At 51.5% G+C, this 23417-nt stretch overlaps 1 protein-coding gene across 1 annotated transcript in view; it reads left to right on the top strand.

Moving 5' to 3' along the window:
• Nucleotides 1-9588, top strand: part of A2ML1 (alpha-2-macroglobulin like 1) — a 52359-nt gene extending 42771 nt beyond the window's left edge. Inside the window, 8 exon segments of the mRNA XM_055142766.1 lie at nucleotides 923-1137; nucleotides 2362-2577; nucleotides 3070-3197; nucleotides 4340-4430; nucleotides 4698-4766; nucleotides 7327-7429; nucleotides 8295-8336; nucleotides 9449-9588. Of these exon segments, the coding sequence (XP_054998741.1) occupies nucleotides 923-1137; nucleotides 2362-2577; nucleotides 3070-3197; nucleotides 4340-4430; nucleotides 4698-4766; nucleotides 7327-7429; nucleotides 8295-8336; nucleotides 9449-9453 (869 nt within the window). The 3' untranslated portion in view covers nucleotides 9454-9588.
• The last annotated feature ends 13829 nt before the right edge of the window (nucleotides 9589-23417 follow it).

Genomic DNA, 23417 nt, shown 5'->3' on the forward strand with positions numbered 1-23417 from the left:
CAAAAAGCAAAAAACAAAACAAAACAAAACAAAACATTAAGCCTTTGATTACGGAAAAGTTAATGCTGAAAATTGCTAAAATTCAGTAAGCCATGAGAAAAAAAAATCATGCCCCAAACACATGAGGAAGGTTGTACTTATCTCCATCCACTTTTATTACTGTTGTTATTATTATTATTATCATTGTCATCATTATTATCATATTTGGCTTTTTGGGTCACACCTGAGGACTGGGGCAATAGTGCAGCGGGTAGGGCATTTGCCTTGCACACGGCGGCCGACCCGGGTCCAATTCCTCCGTCCCTGTCGGAGAGCCCGGCAAGCTACCGAGAGTATCCCGCTCACACGGCACAGCCTGGCAAGCTCCCCATGGCATATTCGATGTGCCAAAAACAGTAACAACAAGTCTCACAATGGAGACGTTACTGGTGCCCGCTCGAGCAAATCGATGAACAATGGGATGACAGGGTCATACCTGGTGATGCTCAGGGGTTCCTCCTGGCTCTGCACTCAGGAATCACTCCTGGCAGTGCTCGGGGGACCCTATGGAATGCCCGGGGACGATAGGAGAACCCGGGTCAGCCATGTGCAAACGCCGTACCCGCTGTCCTATCGCTCCGGCCCCTCCATCCACTTTAGAATCCATACGTGAACACAGGTGGATAATAATCACATGATTACTGGAGACATGTGACAATGCTCCTAACATGGCTTTGGGGAGTGTGTACACACATGCACCCACAAACACGTATCCTCGCATCTTGGGAGTTAGTAGGCCTGAAGAAAACTGAGAAACGCGTTTTTCTACCTGGTGCTGAGTGTTGGGTGATATCTGCTCGGCCGTTAGGCGTAGCTCTGACAGCGGGGCGATGGAAAAGCCATTTCTCCCCGAGACCCTCCTTGTAATGTGCCCTTCCCCCAGGAGAGTCCATTCACTGGAGCCAGACACCCACTCGGGCCTCAGACGCCAGCCCGTGGGCCCAGCCAGAGGCGGTGGACGTGGAACTTACCGCATACGTCCTGTTGGCCTGGCTGAGCAAACCCAGGCTGACTCCTGAGGAGATCGCCAGGGCCACCGGCGTGGTAGCCTGGCTGGCCAAGCAGCGCAACGCCTACGGCGGCTTCGCATCCACGCAGGTAAGTAGCCGCTCTCCTGGCTGCCCCTTTCCACGTGGGCTTCGGTGAAAAAAGGAAGGAGAGGGGGCTGGAGCAATAGCACAGCGGGGAGGGAAAGGACTTCGCATACCAGAACCCTGGCACCATCCAGTTGATCCTTTGAGCACCCCAAGGAGCGGCCTCGGGGCCAGAGCAATAGTACAGCAGGGAGGGCGTTTGCTTTGCATGTGGCCAACCTGGGTTCTATTCCCAGCATCCCCTCTGGTCTCCTGAGCACTGGAAAGAGTAATTCCTGAGTGCGGAGCTAGGAGTATCCCCTGAGCATCGCCGGGTGGGACCCTAAAAGCGAAAAAATTTAAAAAGAAAAAAAAAAGAGAGCAACCTCTGAGCACAGAACCAGGAGTAGCCCTGAGCACTTTAGAGAAAAAAAAATCTAAACCACTATTCCATGTAGCACTGTAGCACTGTCATCCTGTTGTTCATCCATTTGCTTGAGCAGGCACCAGTAACGTCTCCACTGTGAGACTTGTTACTATTTTTGGCATATTGAAGACGCCATGGGGAGCTTGCCAGGCTCTGCCGTGCGGGTAGGATACTCTTGGTAGCTTGCCAGCCTCTCCGAGAGGAACAGAGGAATCGAACCAGGGTCGGCTGCGTGCAAGGCAAATGCCCTACCCGCTGTGCTATCGCTCCAGTCTGCTATTCCATGTATATGAAATAATCTATAGTTATGCACACATAGTTGTATGTGGTATATAACATATAGATAACACCTATAACATACAGGTGCATTCTATATACATGCTATAATTCACGCGTCCACTTGAATGGTAGTTTATTTTTGGAACTGGGTCCCATTTCTGAATAACCTGTGATCTTAGTTTAGTGACTCACAGAATGTTCCAGAAAGACTTGATGGCGATTGTCCAGACAGATCAGGCCTTAGGACCCCTTCTTCAGCACCGGCAGGAAGGATCTGACATACTCAGTTGTTAGGGATTTTTTTGTTTGTCTGGGGGCCACACCCGGCAGTGCTCAGGGCTTCCTCCTGTCCGCACTCAGCAGTCACATCTGGCGGGGGTCGAGGCTGCTCGGGATGGAACCCGGGTCAACAGCCTCCAAGGCCGACGCCCTCCCCGCCGTGCCGCCCCTCGGGCCGGGTCTGAGCCGGAGAGAGGAGGCCTCCAGCAGAGGTGCGGGTTCCGTGGCCAGCGCCTCGACTCACCTGCGGCCTGTTCTCCCCAGGACACGGTGGTGGCCCTCCAGGCTCTTGCCAAATACGCCACCACCGCCTACGAGCCCTCGGAGGAGGTCAGCGTGGCCGTGAAGTCCACCGGGAGCTTCCAGCGGACTTTCAGCATCCAAGCGGTCAACCGGCTGGTCTCGCAGCAGGAGGCGCTGCCCGAGGTCCCTGGAGTCTACACGCTGGAGGCCAAGGGCCGGGGCTGCGCCTACGTGCAGGTGGGCTGGGGCTGGGCGGGGCCTACGTGCAGGTGGGCGGGGGGATGGGCGGGGCCTCCTCGTGCAGGTGGGCTGGGGGCTGGGCCGGGCCTCCGCGTGCAGGTGGGCTGGGGCTGGGCGGGGCTCCGCGTGGAGGTGGGCTGAGGCTGGGCGGGGCCTACGTGCAGGTGGGCTGGGGCTGGGCGGGGCTCTGCGTGCAGGTGGGCGGGGGGATGGGCGGGTCCTCCGCGTGAAGGTGGGCTGGGGGCTGGGCCGGGCCTCCGCGTGCAGGTGAGCTGGGGCTGGGCGGGGCTCCGCGTGGAGGTGGGCTGAGGCTGGGCGGGGCCTACGTGCAGGTGAGCTGGGGCTGGGCGGGGCCTCCGCGTGCAGGTGGGCTGGGGCTGGGCGGGGTCTCCGGGCCGCTCCTCCCCGTCTGCAGGGACCCGGGCGCGGACGGTCCAGCCGCCGGGAACGCGCTGCCCGTGCCTGATGTGATCCGTTTCCTCCAACCAGACGGTGCTGAGATACAACGTTTTTCCCCCTAAAAACGAGGAGACCTTCCGCCTGCGTGTGGACACGGGCGGCGCGAGGTGTGGGCCGCCGTCCCCCCCTCGCTCCCTGACGCTCAACGTCCATGTCAGGTGAGGGCAGCTGAGGCGTGGAGGGGCTCCTGGGTCGCACCCTGGCTGCGCGGATGGCGTGTCCGTGTGTGAGCGTGTGGACGGGCATGTGCCTGTGTGTGCTGAAGGTGAGTATAGGTGTGTGCGTGCATCTGTGAGTGTCCTTATGTTCCCGTGTGTGTGCCTATGTGTGTCCTAGCGTGTGTGCATGTGCGTGCTTTTGTGATCCTGAATGTGAACAGATGGGTGCTTGTGTGTGTGAGTGTCCTTGTGTATTCATGTGTCTGCCTGTGTGTGTGTATGTGTGTGCTTTTGCGGTCCTGAATGTGAGTATATGTGTGCTTGTGTGCTTGCATCTATGTGTGCACTTCTGTATCCGTGTGTGTGTGCCTGCCTGTGTGTGTCCTAGAGGTGTGCATGTGTGTGCTTTTGCGGTCCTGAGTGTGAGTGTATGTGTGCTTGTGTGTTTGCATCTGTGTGTGCGTTTGTGTATCTATGTAAGTGTGTGCCTGCCTGTGTGTGTCTTTGAGTGTGTATATATGTACACATGTGTGTACTTATGTCCTAGAGTGCATTAAGTGTGTACATATATATGTCCTATGTATATATATGTATATGTGTGTGTCACTGAGTGTGTATGCATCCAAGTGCACGTGTGGGTTGTTGAGAGTGTACCATGTACATATGTGTGCCTGCAATGCATGTATGTGTATCTGTGCATGTGCACACATGTATGTGTGCCTGAAGTGCATGTATCTGTATTTGTGTGCGTGCATACATATGTGTGCATGTATGTGTATCTGTGCATGTGCAAGCATGTATGTGTGTGCATGTATGTGCCTGCAGTGCATTCATATCCATCTCTGTGAATGCATGTACGTGTGTGCATGTGCATGCCTGCAGTGCATGTATGCATATTTGTGTTTGTGTACATATGCATGTGTGTGCCTGCAGTTATATGTATGCCTATCTGTGCATGTGTACACCTGCACGTGTGTGCACCTGCAGTTACATGTATGCCTATCTGTGCATGTGTACATATGCACCTGTGTGCACCTGCAGCTACATGTATGCCTGTTTGTGCGTGTGTGCACGCATGCATGTGTGTGCTAGGGATGCAGGAGAGCGAGAGCTCACTCCGACTGGCTTCTCTGTGCTCTCAGTTATGTGGGCAGCCGCGGCTCCTCCAACATGGCCATCGTGGAGGTGAAGATGCTGTCGGGCTTCAGCCCTGCGGAGGGCACCAAGCAGCTGGTAAGCGGCTTCTCCTTCCCTCACTGACCCGGCGCCATGGAGGTCGGGGGCCCGGGCAGCGGCGCCTGTGCGGCCCTCGTGGCTGGCGCACCCAAAGGGCACCCCAGGCACGGAGGAATCCACCAATCCACCGGGGCCAGGGCTCGACGTCCCTCTCCTTTCCTTTCCCTGGGCCGTCTCCCGGGCCGGAACATTGAAGAGACGGCCCTGGGGGGGGACGGGAAGCCTGGGGTCCTCAGAGTCCCCCCCACCCCGTTTCTTCTGCAGCTGCTCCAGCAACCCCTGGTGAAGAAGGTGGAGGCTGGGCCTGACACGCTGCATGTCTACCTGGAGGAGGTGAGGAGCAGGCGCTGCGGCGGGCGTGTCTGGGCCACTGAGGAGGGGCCAGAGGCAACGAGTCCCCAGTCACGCATGGAGCCGTCCCTCCATGCCAGCACTCTCCGTCTTGTCACTAAAGTCATGAGGGTTTGGGGCTGCAGCGAGAGCACAGCGGGGAGGGCGTTTGCCTCACATGCGGCTGGTCCGGGTTCGATTCCCAGCATCGCATATGGTCCCCCGAGCACCATCAGGGGTAATTCCTGAGTGCATGAACCTGGAGTAACCCCTGTGCATCGCCGGGTGTGACCCCCCAAAAAAAGCCAAAAAAAAAAGTTATGAGGGTTTAGGGGCTGGAGTGACAGTACAGCAGATGGGGTGCATGCCTTGCACATGGCTGACCCGGGTTCAATCCCAAGCATCCTGTATGATCCCCCAGCCTACCAGGAGTGATCCCTAAGCATTGCCAGGTGTAAGCCAAAAACAAAATATGTTTTAAAAATTAAATTAAAAACAAAAAAGTTTTGGGGGGTATGGGGAGATAGTACAGTGGGTAGAGTGTGGAAAAATAAATTAATTGATTTAAGAGAAATAAATAATATTTTTTTAAATCAAAAATACATAGTTAAGAGATTGGGGCTGGGCAGACAATACTGGCATTAAGGTGCTTGTCCCACACGCAGCCGACCTGGGTTTGATCCCTGGTCCCCGGCGACCTATTTGGTCCCTTGAGCCCCACCAGGAGTGATCCCTGAGCACAGATCCAGGAGTAAGCCCAGGGCAGAGCGGGTGTGGACCCCAAACCACAAATTAAAAAATAAATCAGGAGGTTGGGGAAGGAGAGACAGCACAGGGTTTCGGTCTCTGCCTTGCAAGTGATTGACACCACCTGGTCCCCCTGAGTAGCCCCGGAGACCCCCTGAACACCATCGAGGAGGTGCAGTTAATCCCCGGCTTCACAGCACCCGAGCCCCCCAGTCCCTGCATTGACCCTGTGGCGTGGTGGCTAAAAGTCTCTGGGAGGGAAGAGTAGCCCAGGTCTCCTGACCACCTCTTGGAAGCCCCCTTTCTCCCCCTCAAAAAAAAAAAAAAAAAAACCACAGTGTTGGGGCTGGAGCGATAGCACAGTGGGGAGGGCGTTTGCCTTGCATGCAGCCGACCTGGGTTCAATTCCCAGCATCCCATAGGGTCCCCCAAGCACTGCCAGGGGTAGTTCCTGAGTTCATGAGCCAGGAGTAACCCTTGTGTATCGCCAGGTGTGACCCAAAAAGCAAAAAAAGAAGAACAGTGTTGGAGCCATAGCGATAGTCCAGCAGGGGGTGCATTTGCCTTGCACACGGCCAACCCGGGTTCTACCCCCGGCATCCCATGTGGTCCCCTGAGCACTGCCAGGAGTAATTCCTGAGTGCAGAACCAGGAGGAACCCCTGAGCATCACTGGGTGTGACTCATAAAGAAAAAATACCCTGAGTGTTAATTTTTTGGACCACACAGGGCCACGGGCAGGGGCTAAGCTGGTTGTTCCTGACTTTGCTCTCAGGGATCACTCCTTCAGGGCCCGGGAGACCATCTGGGGTGCCAGAGACTGAACCTAGTGAAGTGCCGGCAAGCGTCCTGCCTTCAGCATCATCTCCCCAGCCCCCATCAGCAACTTCTGACTCCCCAGGACTAAAATTATTTTCTTTTTCTCTTTGGGGCCACATCCTGGCTCTGTGCTCAGGACTCACTCCCAGAGGGGCTCAGGGTGAACCCGAGTCAGCACATGTAAGACCAGCACCCTAGCCGCTGTCCTGTCACCCCAGCCCCTTCGAGGGTGCTTCCCTTCTATCACATCTTTGTTTGCTTGTTTTGTTTTGTTTTGTTTTTGTTTTTTTTGTTTTTTTTTTTTTGGTTTTTGGGTCACACCCGGCGATGCACAGGGGTTACTTCTGGCTCTTCACTCAGGAATTACCCCTGGCGGTGCTCAGGGGACCATATGGGATGCTGGGATTAGAACCCGGGTCGGCCGCGTGCAAGGCAAACGCCCTACCCGCTGTGCTATTGCTCCAGCCCTTTATTATTATTTTTTAATTTTTTATTTACTTATTTATTTTTTGCGATATCTTATAGCCTACTTCTCCCTCTGGGAGAACCTGCCAACTACCGGGAATTTCCTGCCCACATGGGAGAGCCTCTTCAAGGTCCCCATGGCGTATTAATATGCCAAAACCAGTACCAAGCTGGGTCTCATTCCTCTGACCCTGAAAGAGCCTCCAATGCGGCATCATTGGGAAGGATGAGTAGAAAGAGGCTGCTAAAATCTCAGGGATAGGACGAATGGATCTATCAGTAATAAACGTTACTGAGACCACTCAAGAAATTCGATGATCAACAGAATGATGATGATGATTTCTTGCATCACGCCTGGCGATACACAGGGGTTCCTCCTGGCTCTGCACTCAGGAATTACTCCTGGTGGTGCTCGGGGGACCCTATGGGATGCTGGTGATTGAACCCGGGTCGGCTGTGTGCAAGGCAAACGCCCTCCCCGCTGTGCTATCGCTCCAGCCCCTTTTCCTCATGTCTAATCTGTCTCCCCACAGCTCAGCCAGGAGCCGCAGACCTACTCCATCACCGTCCACCAGAGCGTGTTGGTCACACACCTGAAACCAGCAGCCGCCAGCATCTACGACTACTACCTCCCAGGTGAGCCCTTTCCCCGACGCGCCCGGCCAGGTCTGGCCTCCCCTGTCCCTCCCCCCTCCTCGCCCCTGCCTTCATGTCACCCCTTCCTGCACCAAAGAGCGCATAACTGAGCTACGTGATCGAGAGTATTCGGTCCAGTTGCGTGTCGCCTGAAAAGTCTTCTGCGTGAGCACTGGAGAGAGAGCTCACTAGACCGAGTGCGGGCTTGGCATGCAGGGGGCCTGGGTTCAATCCCCAGCACCACATACACAGGCCCGGGGCCCTGAGCAGTACCGGAATCAACTCCTGAGCACAGAATTGGGAATAGCCCCTGAGCATCACTGGGTGTGCCCCCCACTAAAAGAAAAGAGAGAAAGGAAAGAAAGTATTTTACACTAACTTTGTTTTTTTTTTTTTTTTGGGGGGGGGTCACACCAAGTGATGCTCAGGGGTTCCTCCTGGCTCTGCACTCAGGAATTACTCCTGGCGGTGCTCGGGGAACCATATGGGATGCTGGGAATTCTTTTTTCTTTTATTTATTTATTTATTTATTTTTGGGGGTGGGGTCCCACCCGGCGATGCTCAAGGGTTTCTCCTGACTGCACTCAGGAATTATTCCTGGTGGTGCTTGGGACCCTATGGGATGCCCGAGATTGAACCCGCATTGGCTGCATGCAAGGCAAACTCCCTGCCCATTGTGCTATTGATCCGCAACCCCCTTCCCCTCCCCTCCCCTTCCTGTAATCCTGGCTGTACCCGTGACCTACAGGCAGCGTGTGATAAGGGCAGGGTTGCTGAAGCCTCAGGGTTGCTGAGGCTTCCCAGCCTGTCTCCTCCCCATGGGTGGAGCCTGCCCTGTAACGCTGTGTGTCATTTCCTTCCGCAGATGAACAGGCGACAGTTCTGTACTCTGACCCCTGTGAGCAAGGTAAGCCCAGACTGAATGGGGGGGAGGCTTAATTTTTGGGGAGGGAGGGCAGGGAGTAAATTGTGGTTGTGTTTAGGGGAGCTTCTACTGAGTTATTGCTACTATCTTGTGGAAGGTGTTTTGTTTTGCTTTGGTTTTTTCTTTTTTTTTTTGATAGAAAGTGAATTTTTAGCGGTTGGAGCAATAGTACAGCTGGGAGGGCGTCTGCCTTGCATGTGGCTGACCTGGGTTTGATCCCCAGCATCCCATACAGTCCCCCGAGCACCGCCAGGAGTAATTCCTGAGTGCAGAGCCAGGAGGAACCCCTGAGCATCGCTGGGTGTGACCCAAAAAACAAAATAAGAAAAAGAAAAAAAAAGAAGTATGGAAGACAGGCCAAAGCGATAGTATAGCAGTAGAGTGCTTGCCTTGCACAAGACCAACATGGGTCCGATTCCTGGTATCCCATATGGTCCCTCTGAGCCCATCAGAAGTCATTCCTGAGCACAGAATCAGGGGAAAGACATGAGCATTGCCAGGTGTGACCACCCCATGTCCCCAAAATACATAAGACAAAAATAAAGAGTTCCTGATTCTCACTACTATAACATTATTAATAAATCTCATTCTCAAGAGCCAGAGCAATAGTACAGCGGGGAGGGCATTTGCCTTGCACATGGCCAAACGGGGTTCCATCCCAGACACCCCGTAATGTCCTGCAAGCAACCAGGAGTGATCCCTGAGCACAGAGCCAGGAGTAAGCCCTGAGCACTACCGGGGATCCCAAACAAAACAAGATCTCATCCTTGACTGAAGAATTTTATTTATTTATTTATTTTGCCTTTTGGGTCACACCCGGTGATGCACAGGGGTTACTCCTGGCTCTGCACTCAGGAATTACTCCTGGCGGTGCTCGGGAGGCCATCCAGGATGCTGGGAATCGAACCCAGGTCAGCTGTGTGCAAGGCAAACGCCCTCCACAGCAAACGCCCTCTCCACTGTGCTATCGCTCCAGCCCTGGCTGTGAAGGTTTTTAAATAGGCAAGAACTCCTCTGTAGCTGTGAAAGCTTCCTCTGTGCCTGTGAGTATGGAGGTTTCCTTCAAGTCCTGTTCTTTGCCCCCCCCCCCCCAGGATAGAAGCTGCAAAGACACGCGTCTGACTCTCAGTGGCATTCCCGGAGAGCCTTCTGCCGCCTTGGACAGCATGATGCCTTCAGTCATTTGATTTCAGCTAGGGAGGTGGCTGGGAATAATTACATGCCGGGAACTGCATGGCTCAGGGAACGGGTTGGAGGGGCGGGTCAGGGGCGTGGGGGTTTAGCCTCGCCAACCCTTCAACCATTTCGGGCACTTTCCAGAGAGCTGGTGATGGGAAAGAAGCTCCAGGGAAGATGGGAATGTTTTGCGGGGAGGTGAAACCTCAGGGAAGATGTAATTTATGACTCAGGGCACGGCCGAAAACAAATAAAATTCCTTTTCTTGAAAAGAAAGGCTGGCGCATTTGGCTGTCTTCTGGGTGCTTCCGGGGTGCCTAAGGTTTTGTTTAAAGATGCTGCTTGTGGGGATTAAGGAGCTTACCTTGTTTCTTGCCAACCCTGGTTTGATCACCAACACCTCCTATGGTGCCCAGGTCCCGCCAAGAGTAATCCCTGAGAGCAGAGCCTGGAGTAACCCCTGAGCACGGCCAGGTGTAGCCTCAAAATTCAACACAGTGGCCGAAGCGATAGTCCAGCGGGAAGGGCGTTAGCCTTGCACACAACCGACCCGGGTTCGATTCGCAGCATCCCATCTGGTCCCCCGGGAATCACCAGGAGTAAGTCCTGAGTGCAGAGCCAGGAGTAACCCCTGAGCATTATTGGGTGTGACCCAACAAGCAAAAAAAAAAAAAAAATTAACAAAAACCTCACTGTATCACTGTCATTCCGTTGCTCAACAATTTGCTTGAGCGGGCACCAATAACGTCTCCATTGTGAGACTTGTTGTTACTGTTTTTGGCATATCGGATATGCCTCGAGTAGCTTGCCAGGCTCTGCCGTGCTGGCAGAATACTCTCAGTAGCTTGCCAGGCTCTCCGAGAGGGGCGGAGAAATCAAATCCAGGTCGGCCGTGTGCAAGGCAAATGCCCTACCCGCTGTGCTATCGATCCAGCCCAACAAAAAAAACTAAAGAAAATAATTTAATAAATTGGAGGGGGGGGAGAGTGTTTTTAGGTTTCACCTGAAGTGCTCAGGGTTTACACCTGGCTCTGGACTCAGGGATCTTGCGGGTAGGGCTCACGGGACCATATGGGGTGCCAAGGATTGTACCTGGCTCTGCCGCAGGTGAGACAAGTGCCCTGCCCCCTGTACTATCGCTCTGGCTATTATAGTCTTGGCTATTATGCAATCTTGGGCTGGAGAGATAGCACAGCGGGGAGGGTGTTTGCCTTGCATGCGGCCAACCTGGGTTTGACTCCTCTGTCCCTCTCGGAGAGCCCGGCAAGCTACCAAGAGTATCCCGCCCACACGGCAGAGCCTGGCAAGCTCCCCGTAGCATATTCGATATGCCAAAAAGTCACAACAAGTCTTACAATGGAGATGTTACTGGTGCCCGCTCAAGCAAATCCATGAGCAACTGAACGACAGTGCGACAGTGCTATATAATCTTGGCTATTGTAATCTCTGGCTATAGTAATCTTGGCTATTATCGTGAGGAGAGATTCCAGACACCTTTCAAGAGTTTGACTCTCCACTCCCACCTGGGCTTCTGCAGGGGTGAGAGAGGGTCCTCCCCGCTTCCCTTTTTCCCTCACAGAAAGGCAGGTTGCTTGGACCCAAAGAGGGATGCGCTGCCCCCTTCTGGTCACAGAGGAAAGTACACTGGGAGGCTCTTGCCTCCCACATGGCCGACCTGGATTTGATCTCTGCACCTTACAGGGTCCCCTGAGCCGGCCAGGAGTGATCTCTGAGTGCAGAGCAAGCCCTGACCACAACCAAGTGTGAACCAATCCCTCTCATCCTCTCCCCCCAATAAAAAAGGTTAATGCAAATGTCAAGGTATGAAAATGGAAAGGCAGGGGCTGGAGCGATGGTACAGTGGGTAGGGCATTTGCCTTGCACGCGGCCGACCCGGGTTCGATGCCCAGCATTCCATAGGGTCCCCCAAGCACCTCCAGGAGTAATTCCTGAGTGCAGAGCCAGGAGCAACATCTGAGCACTGTTGGGTGTGACCCAAAAAGGCCCAAGAAATTAAAAAAAAAATTTTGGGGGGGGGCCACACACAGACAGGAGTTGCTCTTGACTCTGCACTCAAGGATTATTCCTGGCAGTGCTCAGGGGACCCAATGGGACACTGGGGGTCGAACCCAGGTTGGCTTGTGTGCAAGGCAAATGCCCTCCCCGCTCTGAACTATTGCTTGGGCCCATAGCTGTTGCTTTTTTTTGGGGGGAGGGTCACACCCAGCAATGCACAGTGGTTGCTCCTGGCTCTGCACTCAGGAATCACCCCTGGAGGTGCTCAGGGGACCATATGGGATTTTGGGAATCGAACCCAGGTCAGCCACGTGCAAGGCAAATGCCCTACCCACTGTGCTATTGCTCCAGCCCCTAAAGCTGTTGCTTTTAGCCTAAAGACTTAGCAATGGAAAAGACATTCTCTTCTCCCCTTTCCCTATCATGCCTCCCGAGTTCAAGAAAAACCTTTTTGGAAAAGGAAATACAAAGTACTTTGGAGGAATTCTCAACAAATGCACAGAGGGTCTGGAGGGAGGGAGGGAGGGAGGGAGGGAGGGAGGGAAGGCTGGGACTGAGAAAGGTTGTAATCAGGAGAAGCCCCTGAGCACTGCTGGGTGTAGCCCCAAACCCAAGAATTGGGGCCAGAGAGATAGTCCAGCGAGTAGGGTGTCTGCCTTGCATGCGGCCAACCCAGGTTCTATCCCCGGCATCCCATAGGGTCCCCTGAGCACCTCCAGCAGTAATTCCTGAGTGCAGAGCCAGGAGTAACCCCTGAGCATTGCCGAGTGTGGCCCCAAAGGCCACAACAACAACAAAATCCAAACAACAAAAACAACAACAACAAAACAATCTGTGAGTGCTGCAGCAACTCTCTCTCTCGCAGGGCTGCTGCCTATGGCGATTTGCAGGAACATCTCATCAGAGTTTGTTTCCCAGGGGGGCTGGAGCGATAGCACAGCGGGGAGGGCATTTGCCTTGCACGCAGCTGAACTGAGTTCGATTCCCAGCATCCCATATGGTCCCCTGAGCACCGCCAGGGGTAATTCCTGAGTGCAGAGCCAGGAGCAACCCTTGTGCATCGCCGGGTGTGACCTAAAAAAAGCAAAAAAAAAAAAAAAAAGATTTTGTTCCCCAGGAATATCTCATCTGTTCATGTTCTGATGGCTGTAACTCCTGGGGGTAGGGGTGGACTTTTGGGCCAGTATCCCTCTAGGGCCACTGCATCCTTGCGGAAGATGGAGGGTCAGGTCACTGCATCCTTGCGGAAGATGGAGGGTCGGGTCACTGCATCCTTGCGGAAGATGGAGGGTCGGGTCACTGCATCCTTGCGGAAGATGGAGGGTCGGGTCACTGAATCCTTGCAGAGGATGGAGGGTCGGGTCACTGCATCCTTGCGGAAGATGGAGAATTGCCCACCATGCACCCCCCACCCCTCCAACCTCCTTCCCTGCACCCCCAGCCCCTGTTCTCTGGTTATCAGACAGAGAAGGGGTTTGTGGTGTCAACGCTTTTAGTGCTTCACCCCTGAAGCTTGCCACTTGGCAGGTGTGACCGCCTCGCTCAAGCAGCAAGGTGCCCAGGCCCAGGGCCAGGCAGGACTCCGGAGAGCATGTGCAGCGGGGCTTTTGACCAATATCCTAGACTTTCCGTACGGGCTCAGAGTGTGTCCCAGAACCACACGCGCTGGCTCTTCTCCCTCCGAATCTGTGTGAGCCTCCTGAAAAGCATGAGAATGACATCAACACTGTGACGTCACCCCCACCCCATCTTTGCTGGGCATCATGGAACTAAACCACCTGCACCCTCTCTTTGGAGCCGTTCTCGTCCATGCTGGCGGGCATCCTTCCCAACGTTGGGGGTTTTATTGCCAATATTTTTATTGCCAATATTTTATCATTTTCTTGCCTCTCTTTTGGAAGGGGGGGCTCACTCAGCTGTGCTCAGGGATCACTCCTAGCGGGGAGCAGGGGACTTTATGCAGTGCCAGGAATCGAACCTGGGTTGACCGCATGCAAGGCAAGTGCGTTACCCACTGTACTATGGCTCTGGCCTCTGCTTCTTTCTCCTTGTGCTTTCGAGGGCTCGGTCCCCTTTGTGGTGTGGATCCACACACCTGGCTGGGGTATGGCTGGAAGTCCCTGGTGGCCCCAGGTATCACAGACAGCAAAGCTGCCAGGACTGGACTCTGGTGCACCTGGTGACACTGTGGATTTGGTCTTGCGCCCAGGTCACTGCAAGGCAGGTCTTGGGGACCTCTGTGCTTTTCCTCTGGGCTCGGGGACTCAGATGGGAGGAGCAATGCATGCGAAGGGGATCAGAAGATGGCGCCTCAGCGCTAGAGAGAGTACTGGGATACTTGCCTTGCCTGCAGCTGACCTGGGTTCGATCCCTGGCACCGCATATGGTCCCCTGAGCACAGCTCGGAGTGATCCCTGAGTGCAGAGTGGAGAGTAGCTCATCGGGTATTGCTGGTGTGGCCCAAACCCCTCTCACCCTTACCAAAAAATAGTAGTAATAATAATAATAATAATAATAATAATAATAATGATTGGGCTGGAGTGATAGCACAGCAGGTAGGGCATTTGCCTTGCACACGGCCAACCCAGGTCCAATTCTTCTGTCCATCTCGGAGAGCCTGGCAAGCTACAGGGAGTATCCCGCCCACACTGCAGAGCCTGGTAAGGTACCCGTGGCATACTCGATATGCCAAAAACAGTAACAACAAGTCTCACAATGGAGACATTACTGGTGCCTGCTCGAGCAAATCAATAAACAATGGGATGACAGTGCTATAGTGCTAATCATTGTCACTGTCACTGTCATCCCGTTGCTCATAGATTTGCTCGAGAGGGCACCAGTAATGTCTACATTGTGAGACTTGTTACTGTTTTTGGCATATTGAATATGCCACGGGGAGCTTGCCAGGCTCTGCTCTGTGGGCGAGATACTCTTGGTAGCTTGCCAGGCTCTCTGAGAGGGGCGGAGGAATCGAACCCGGGTTGGCCGCGTGGAAGACAAATGCTGTACCGCTGTGCTATTGCTCCAGCCCTACAGTGCTAATAATAATAATAATAATAATATGATGATGATGATGATGATGATGATGATGATGACAATGAAAGAAATTAAAGACAAAAGGAAGATCTAAAAATATTCTTTTTGGTTTTGAGGCCACACCAAGCAGTGTTCAGGGCTTACTCCTGGCTCTGTGCTCAGGAATTACTCCTGGTGGTGTTCGGGGGATGGGATGCCAGAGATCAAACCAGGGTCAGTTGCGTGCCAGGAACTGGCTCCAGCTCTGCTCCAGCCCCAGGAAGAGGTTATGAAGAGGTTATTTGGTATTCTTTAATTTCATATTGCTTTTGTACTTTTTTGACTGATTTCTTACTAGATGGGTTCCTTGACAGCTGTGATGAGGTGGAGATGAACTTATAAATGGCCCCAGTTTCCATCTAGTGCAGGGAAAGATAGACCTTGAGGGGGCTGGAGCAATAGCACAGCAGGTAGGGCGTTTGCCTTGCACGTAGCCGACCCGGGTTCGATTCCCAGCATCCCATAGGGTCCCCTGAGCACCACCAGGAGTAATTCCTGAGTGCAGAGCCAGGAGGAACCCCTGTGCATCGCCAGGTGTGACCTATAAAAAGAAAAAAAAAAAGAAAAAAAAAGATAGACCTTGAAGTTATGGCTGATGGTCCAACAGGACGTTACTGTGTTTTGTGGTCAGCTCAGTAATCTGCCCTTATATTCCTCCTCAGATTCCCGGAGAACCTCCAGCCTCTCGGATGCACTTTGAACGCATCGACTATCTTCCTGGTTCTTTAATTCATGAATTGTACAAAATCTTCCATGACACCTGTTCAAGTCACATTTGCATGAGAGTTCCGAGTCTTCCCTTCTGAAAACTGAACTTTCATAGCATGTCCACAGAACAGAATCGCTGCCCTTCAGAATGATTCCTGGGCGCGTAGTCATTGATTAGTCCGAGTCGGAGTTACAATAAATTTTCCTGTTGTTGGCAAACAAGGAGGAATGGAAGTTGGCAACTGGCTGGGCTGCAGGCGGCAGCGCGGGCCTAAGATTAGCTGCTGCTTTTTTGAAATATTGTCGCGCTAATGTGTTCGTTTTCTCTTGCTGTTAAGAACAATTTGTCACAAACAGTGGTTTTAAACAGCACAAATTTATTATCCCACTGTTTCATAGATCAGCAGCCTAACAACTCGAGGTGCCCCCGGTGCTGTGCTCTTTCCTGGGGGGAATATCTATATCCGCATTATTTTTTCCCCATCTTCTTCAAGGTTCCCTGACTTCCTTTGAGTTCCCCAGACATCAGCGGAAGGATGAATCCTTTCCTCATAACACAGCATATCTCTGCTACGATCCTTTAGGGTATTTTTGCTTTAAAATTTTTTTTATTTTTTTTGGACCACACCTAGCAATGCTCAGGGGTTACTCCTGGCTCTGTGTTCAGGAATCAGTCCTGGCGATGCTTGAAGGGACCCCCTATGGGATGCCGGGGATCAAATCCAGGTTGGCCACGTACAAGACAAACATCCTCCATGCTGTACTATGGCTCCGCCCTGCTATATTCCTCTAAACCCTTAAAGACACTTATGGGGCTGGAGTTTTTGGGCAGGGCATTTGCCTTGCATGTGGCCGACCTGGGTTCAATTCCCAGCATCTCATAGGGTCCCCTGAGCACCACCAGGAGTAATTCCTGAATGCAGAGCCAGGAGAAACCCCTGTGTATCACCGGGTGTGACTCAAAAAGAAAAAAAAAATTAAAGACACTTATGGGCTGGAGTGATAGCACAGTGGGTAGGGCATTTGCCTTCTACACGGCCGACCTGGGTTCGATTCCTTCATCCCTCTCAGAGAGCCCAGCAAGCTACCGAAAATATCCTGCCTGCATGGCAGAGCCTGGCAAGCTGCCAGTGGCATATTTGATACGGCAAAAACAGTAACAACAAGTCTCACAATGGAGACGTTACTATTGCTCGCTCAAGCAAATTGTGCTACAGTGTTGCCACAAAAGATGCTTATGGGGGTGGGGGGGAGGTATACTGTGATTCTTGGTGGTGGAATATGTGCACTGGTGAAGGGATGGGTGTTCGAGCATTGTATAACTGAGACTTAAGCCTGAAAGCTTTGTAACTTTCCACATGGTGACTCAATAAAGGAATAAATTAATAAAAAAAATGCTTATGATGATGTTGAGCTTTCCTGGATAATGGAGGATGCTACCCTGTATGATGGTGCCGGCCTCTACATTTTCCGATGGCACATAAGCCTTCTGCATTCATGCAAGAGGAGGTGCAGAAAAATGAAGTTTTTCACACGGCTTCAGACGTGCGGAGGGCCGGACTCCTTGCTGTGTGTGCGGGTCTCGAGGTGTCATTCCCAGAACTGTCCGCCTTTGCACCACCAGAAGTGACCTCGAGCACTGAGCCAGTGGGAGTCCCTTAGCACTGCCAAGTGAGGCTCCAAACCAAGCAGAACAAGCCCAAACCAGAGGACAGCTAGGGTCACTGAGTTCAGCGAAGGACATTAGCAAGGTGAGAGCTGGGGGTCATGGGCAGAGCCCTGGCGAATAAAGGCATGCACATTTCACGTCTGCCTTGTTCGCTAGGAACAGAGATCTGGAGGAGCGACAGTACAGCAGGGAGCACGTTTGTTTTGTACACAACCGGCCTGGGTTTGATCCCAGCACCCTTAAAGCCTGCCCGAAGTGATCCCTGAGTGCAGGGCCAGGAGTAAGCTCTGAGTACCGCTGGGTTATGACCCCAAATCCATTACACACACAGACACGCACATTTATATCACGAATCACGAAATCTCCGTTAACCGTCGATTTCTCGAGTGGGCTCAGTAACCTCTCATTTCGTCCTTTCCCTGAGATCTTAGAAGGCTATCTCAACTCAGCCCTCCCAACGATGTCACACTGGAGACTCTTTCAGGGTCAGGGGAATGAGATCCAGCTTGTTACTGGCTTTAGCATATAAATACACCATGGGAAGCTTGCAAGGCTGTCCCATGTGGGCAGGAAACTCTCAGAAGCTTGCCAGGCTCTCCCAGAGGGAGAAGTAGGCTATAAGATACCGCACAGCCGCAAAGCAGCCACGCGCTTCTGGGAGCTTGCTTTTAAGTCTCTGGGTGCTGACCGTTGATGGAATTACACACACCTGGGTTCCTCTGCCGGTACCTTCATGCGTGAGGCCTGTCCAAACGTGTGGAGAGGGGCCTCCAGCATGGCTGTAGCTAGGTTCTGGTGGTCTTCGGCTGCCGGGAGCTCTGCTCGGGGTGGGGAGGGAAGCTGGAGCCCATCCCCTCCAAGGGTCCCCGGGGAAGACAGCCAGGCATGTGGGCAAGAGACTCTCATTTATATACACACATATATACACATGCACTTATATGTGTATATGTATATACACATGCACTTATATATGTATATGTATATAAACATACATTTATATATGTATATATATACGTATATATATAGCACGGTGGCACTGTCATCCTGTTGTTCATTGATTTGCTCGAGTGGGCACCAGTAACGTCTCCATTGTGAGGCTTGTTGTTACTGTGTTTGGCATATCGAATACGCCATGGGGAGCTTGCCAGGCTCTGCCCTGTGGGCAGGGTACTCTGGGTAGCTTGCTGGGCTCTCCGAGAGGGACGGAGGAATCCAACCCAGGTCAGCTGCGTTTGCAAGGCAAACGGCTTCCCCGTTGTGCTATCACTCCAGTCCATATACATGTATACACACAGTTATATAGTTTATGTAACATGGCTACAATAGCGTTAGAAGTTTATGTTTCTGATGTACAAATTTACTGTGTCTCATCACTATGAAAGTCCCCAAGACCTTCCACCACTGTTGGTTATCATTTCCATTTCTCCTCTTCTCCTCACTCTTTACCCACTGATTGATAATTCAACGCCAAGGGTTTGTCATTGTTCAGTACTGTCTATTCCCTGCTTTTTCTTCTCTCTGTAGCACAGGTGAGTAAGACTTCTCCTTCTCCTTCTCCTCCTTCTTCTTCTTCTTCTTCTTTTTCTTCTTCTTCTTCTTCTTCTTCTTCTTCTTCTTCTTCTTCTTCTTCTTCTTCTTCTTCTTCTTCTTCTTCTTCTTCTTCTTTGTTATTATTATTATTATATGTTGCCAGGGTTAGAACCCACGGCTTCACATCAGAGCCATGTGCTCTGTGGCTGACTCACATCCCTGGCCCAACAAGTAAATACAAGCCCTACAATTAATAAGAATTGTATGGCTTTTACTCCCATGAGTTTTTTTTTGTTAGTTTAATTCGTGAGTCCCTGTTTATTGAATCAAAGAGAGCAAATAAGAAGTTTTTCCTCTTCAATAGAAAGTTCATTAACGACACCACCCCTAACTCATAAACTCATTAACTGCATTGTGAGTTGATTAAGTTTTGAGGTAGACTGAATAAAGGGTGGTTAAAAGACATTTGGTGGCGACGAAAATAGATTGGGTTACAAGAGGAAACTAATAATAGCTTGTCCTGGGTATGTATGGAACACTTTATTAACAGCTCATTTATTTCCAGCCACTACTAGGGATTAATTCCATTTCTCAGAAAGCAAACCAAGGCTGGGAAAAGGTACCTGATTGTTCCTTAATGACTAAGGCTAAGTGGTGCAGCCGGTATCGTGACAACCTCGAGCTTTTCACGAAAGAGCGAATGTGTCCATTTCCGTGGAGGCCAGTGACGGATGTGATTTACTGAACTGAATGTGGTGATTTTGAAAACTCTGCTCTACAGAAAGCAATTAGAGTGGATACCAGGGAAGGAAATATTTTTCTCAACTTCTTTGAAGACCCTGATGGAGCCTGAACATAATTTTTTTAAAAGTTGATTTGGAAGCCTCACCTAGCGGTGCTCAGAAGGCTACTTCTAGCTACACCCAGAATCACTCCTGGTGGGTTTGGGAAACTTTATGGCATGCGGGGGATCAAACCCAGGCTGGCCGTGTGCAAGGAAAAAGCCCTACCCGCTGTACTCTCACTCCAGACCCTGGGACTGAACTTTATTTGTTTTGCTTTTTTTGGGGGGGGGCGATGCACAGGGGTTACTCCTGGCTCTGCACTCAGGAATTACTCCTGGCGGTGCTCAGGAGACCATATAGGATGCTGGGACTCGAACCCAGGTTGGCCTCGTGCAAGGCAAATGCCCTACCCATTGTGCTATCATTCCAGCCCCCTGAGCCTGAACTTTAGACTGACAGAGACAGGATAATTAAGAGAAAACAGGCACTCCCCCCCTTTTTTTTGGGGGGGGCATACCTGGTGATGCTCAAGGGTTACTCCAGGCTCTGCACTCAGGAATTACTCCTGGCAGGGTACAGGGGAACATGTGGGATGCCAGGGATCGAACCTGGCTCGGCTGCGTGCAAGGCAAACATCCACCCCGCTGTACTAGTGCTCCAGCCCCACGTTGTTTTAATTTACTTCATTTTCATTCATTTATTTTGGCTTGGGGGCCACACCCAGCTATGCTCAGAGCTTACTTGTCCTGGGGCCTGAGGACTATATGTGGTTTCGGGGACTGAACCCAGGTTCATCTGCTACACTATCTCTCTGGCCTTGCATATTGTTTAAAAAAATGATTACAAGGGGCTGGAGCAATAGCACAGCGGGGAGGGCGTTTGCCTTGCATGCGGCCAACCTGGGTTTGATTCCCAGCATCCCATAGGGTCCTCTGAGCACCGCCAGGAGTCATTCCTGAGTGCAGAGCTAGGAGTAACCCCTGTGCATCGCCGGGTGTGACCTCCCCCAAAAAGCAAAAAAATAAAAATGATTACAGAAAGTAACTTGGGTGATACAGCTAAACAACGTCACAGTTCCTGAAACAGATTGTTTCCATTCATGTGGTCTTTTGGTTCTTGGGCACACCTGGCAGTGCTCAGGGCTTACTCCTAGCTCTGTGCTCAGGAGTTACTCCTGGCGGTGGTGCTCAGGCGGCCCTATGGGTTGGCCCTCGTGCAAGGGAAGTGTCCTACCCGCTGAGCTATTATTGCTCCAGCCCTGCAGACTGTTTCCACAGGGAGGGTGACAAAAAGAAGGCGGGGTGCTTTCACACGGGGTGGAATAAAGAACACAGCGTGAGCGTGCTTGGTGTGTTGCAGGCAAAAGGCACTGTGGGTCAAGGGAACACTGACAGAGCTCTGAAAGCGAGCTCAGTTCCGAGTGCTCATTAAATAGGGTGCTCCAGCTATTAAATAGAGAGGCTCCAGGCGGTGCTGGGGAATTAATGTCAATTAATGGTGGGAGTCTCTAAAGGAAGTGAAGACCCAGGAAGGAGCTAGCGTTATTTCTTGTGTTGGGAGCTTTGGGGCCACGCCTGGCCGTGCTCAGGGAGCACTCCTGTATGTGCTCAAGGGGATCACCCGTGATGCCCGGGCTGGAACTGGGGTCTACTGAGAGCAAGGCAACAGGCTGAACACTGTGCTATTTCTCTGGTTCCATTTATTCTCTGTTTTCGTGCCAGGTGTGGAGAGAAGGCATCAGGAACTTAACTGAACAGCCAAGTAAGATGAGGGGAGAATCTGACGGGCAGGTGTGGGGGTGTGGGTAGAGAGGATGATGACTCCAACCTCCCACTGGAGGATTTGGGGACCTTTTTTTTTTTTTTTTGCTATTTCGGTCACACCCAGCGAGGCTCAGGGGTTAATCCTGGCTTTGCACTCAGGAACCACTCCTGGCGGTGCTTGGGGGACCATATGCGATGCCAGGGATCGAACCCGGGTCGGCCGCGTGCAAGGCAAACGCCCTACCCGCTGTGCTATCGCTCCGGCCCCAATTTGGGGACCTTTTTCAGAGGAACAGAAAGAGCCTTTGCTTCCTCCACTCTCCCAAACTCCATGAGTTGAAACAACCTAATTTACTAAGAGTCTATATTTTGAGGTAGCATGAGTTGAGTATTGCCGATAGGTATTAGTGATAGAAGTATCCTTGAACTCTCTATCTATGTTTGCTTTTTGGGTCACACCCGGTGATACACAGGGGTTGCTCCTGGTTCTGCACTCAGGAATTACTTCTGTTGGTGCTCAGGGGACCCTATGGGATGCTGGGAATCGAACCTGGGTCAGCCACGTGCAAGGCAAATGCCCTACCCGCTGTGCTATCGCTCCAGCCCCTCCTTTTATATTTTTGAGAGAAGGGGCAGACTATGAAATCTAGTGTTTATTATTAATATTTATTTTAGTCATTGTCCCTATTATTACATTATAGTATATTGATATATGACTTACAGGCTTAAATATTAATGTGACTTATTGTTACTAATTACTATTTATTAGACACCTCCCATTAGCCAGGGATTATGAAATGTTCCTCTTCTAATTCATTCATTTTTTTTTTTGGCTTTTTGGGTCACATCTGGCAATGCACAGGGGTTACTCCTGGCTCATGCACTCAGGAATTAACACCTGGTGGTGCTTGGGGGATCATATGGGATGCTCATAACTGAACCTGGGTCGGCCACATGCAAGGCAAACGCTCTACCCACTGTACTATCGCTCCAGCCCCTTCATTCACATTTGAGCTTTTAATTGTCTCCACTGAGCATTGTTGGTCTTGAATAACCAAAACAATTTTTTTGGGGGTGGTCTTTTTTTACTTAAAAAAATCCAGGAGTCTTGGGACTGGAGATAGCTAATACAAGAAGAGATAAGGAGGCGCATTCCTTGACACATTTTTAATCTCCAATACCAGGTATGGTCCCCTGAGCACGCCCAGTGGGTATGACCCCAAAACAACAACAACAGAGTATCTGGAGTCTAAACCCTCTCAATCTTTATTTCATCACCCTCCCACCCTACCCCCCCTCCCCAGGAGAGCTTTAAATGGCACCCGGAGCGGTGGCGTTTGGACGTGATTCAGGATCAGTGGTGGGCAGAATGAAGGATAGACCTCCCTCCGCAAACCTCCCTGGGTCTCTTATCTCCGTTGCATAAAAATGTGACCACACATACTTCCCTGCTGGCTTCCTGGTAAATTCCAGAGATACTAACGCGTCTAAGCCAAGGGCCATTTTTTTCCTGAACAATTTCTTGCACAACTGACCCTGTCCCGGTGGTCTAGGGGCCAGGATTCAGCACTTTTGCAATATCCTACCATGCGGGGCTTCGAAAGCTGGAGGAAGGCGCTATTCGACGTTTAGTGGAGGTGCAAGATTCTGTGAGCCGGCCTCCTGTTCGGATTGCCCCAGCTGCCGTCAACTAGGTGATTTCCTTTCAAACCTGGAGCTTTCCTTATTTAGATAAGTTCGCAGGCAGAGGGCTTTCATTTCCACACACACACAGGGGGGGGGGGGGGGAATGCATTTCCTTTCACCTATTTAGACTCTAATAGCTACCAGTGTTATGTAAAGAAACGACTTAGCCTCCATTCAGAAGAAACAATTTGGTTCGTGAAAGAAAAGACTTAATTCCTGCAGAATGAAAATGAAAAGGAGAGCGTGTTGCCAGAAACTCAAAACACCGACTCAGCAAAAAAAAAAAAAAAGAAAAAAAAAAAAAGGATTTCTTCCCCCACTAGGGAGGGATCCAGTTGTTTGGCTGTTTTGCTGGAGATAAGCCCTCCTGTGTGCACCCCCCAACTCCCACCCTTCATGATTTGGTTTATGCAAATAAGTTTCTAATAGGTGAGGTTTCCCCACGACTTGATCTCGCTGTTAATCATTTCCTTTATAGGCTGAATTTTTTTTTTTTTTTGTCTTTGGAAATTTTTCTTTGTGACCTGGAAAGCCCGGTGGTGTATCTTGGCGGGAAAAAGGAACTTCAAGAAGGTATGTTCTCCACAGCACAGCTCTATGCTAGCTCTGTGACCGCCAACACAATTTGACATCATCACCATCATTACTATTCTCG

The sequence above is a fragment of the Sorex araneus genome, chromosome 6 (genome assembly GCF_027595985.1).
Source record: "Sorex araneus isolate mSorAra2 chromosome 6, mSorAra2.pri, whole genome shotgun sequence".
NCBI classification, from domain to species: domain Eukaryota; kingdom Metazoa; phylum Chordata; class Mammalia; order Eulipotyphla; family Soricidae; genus Sorex; species Sorex araneus.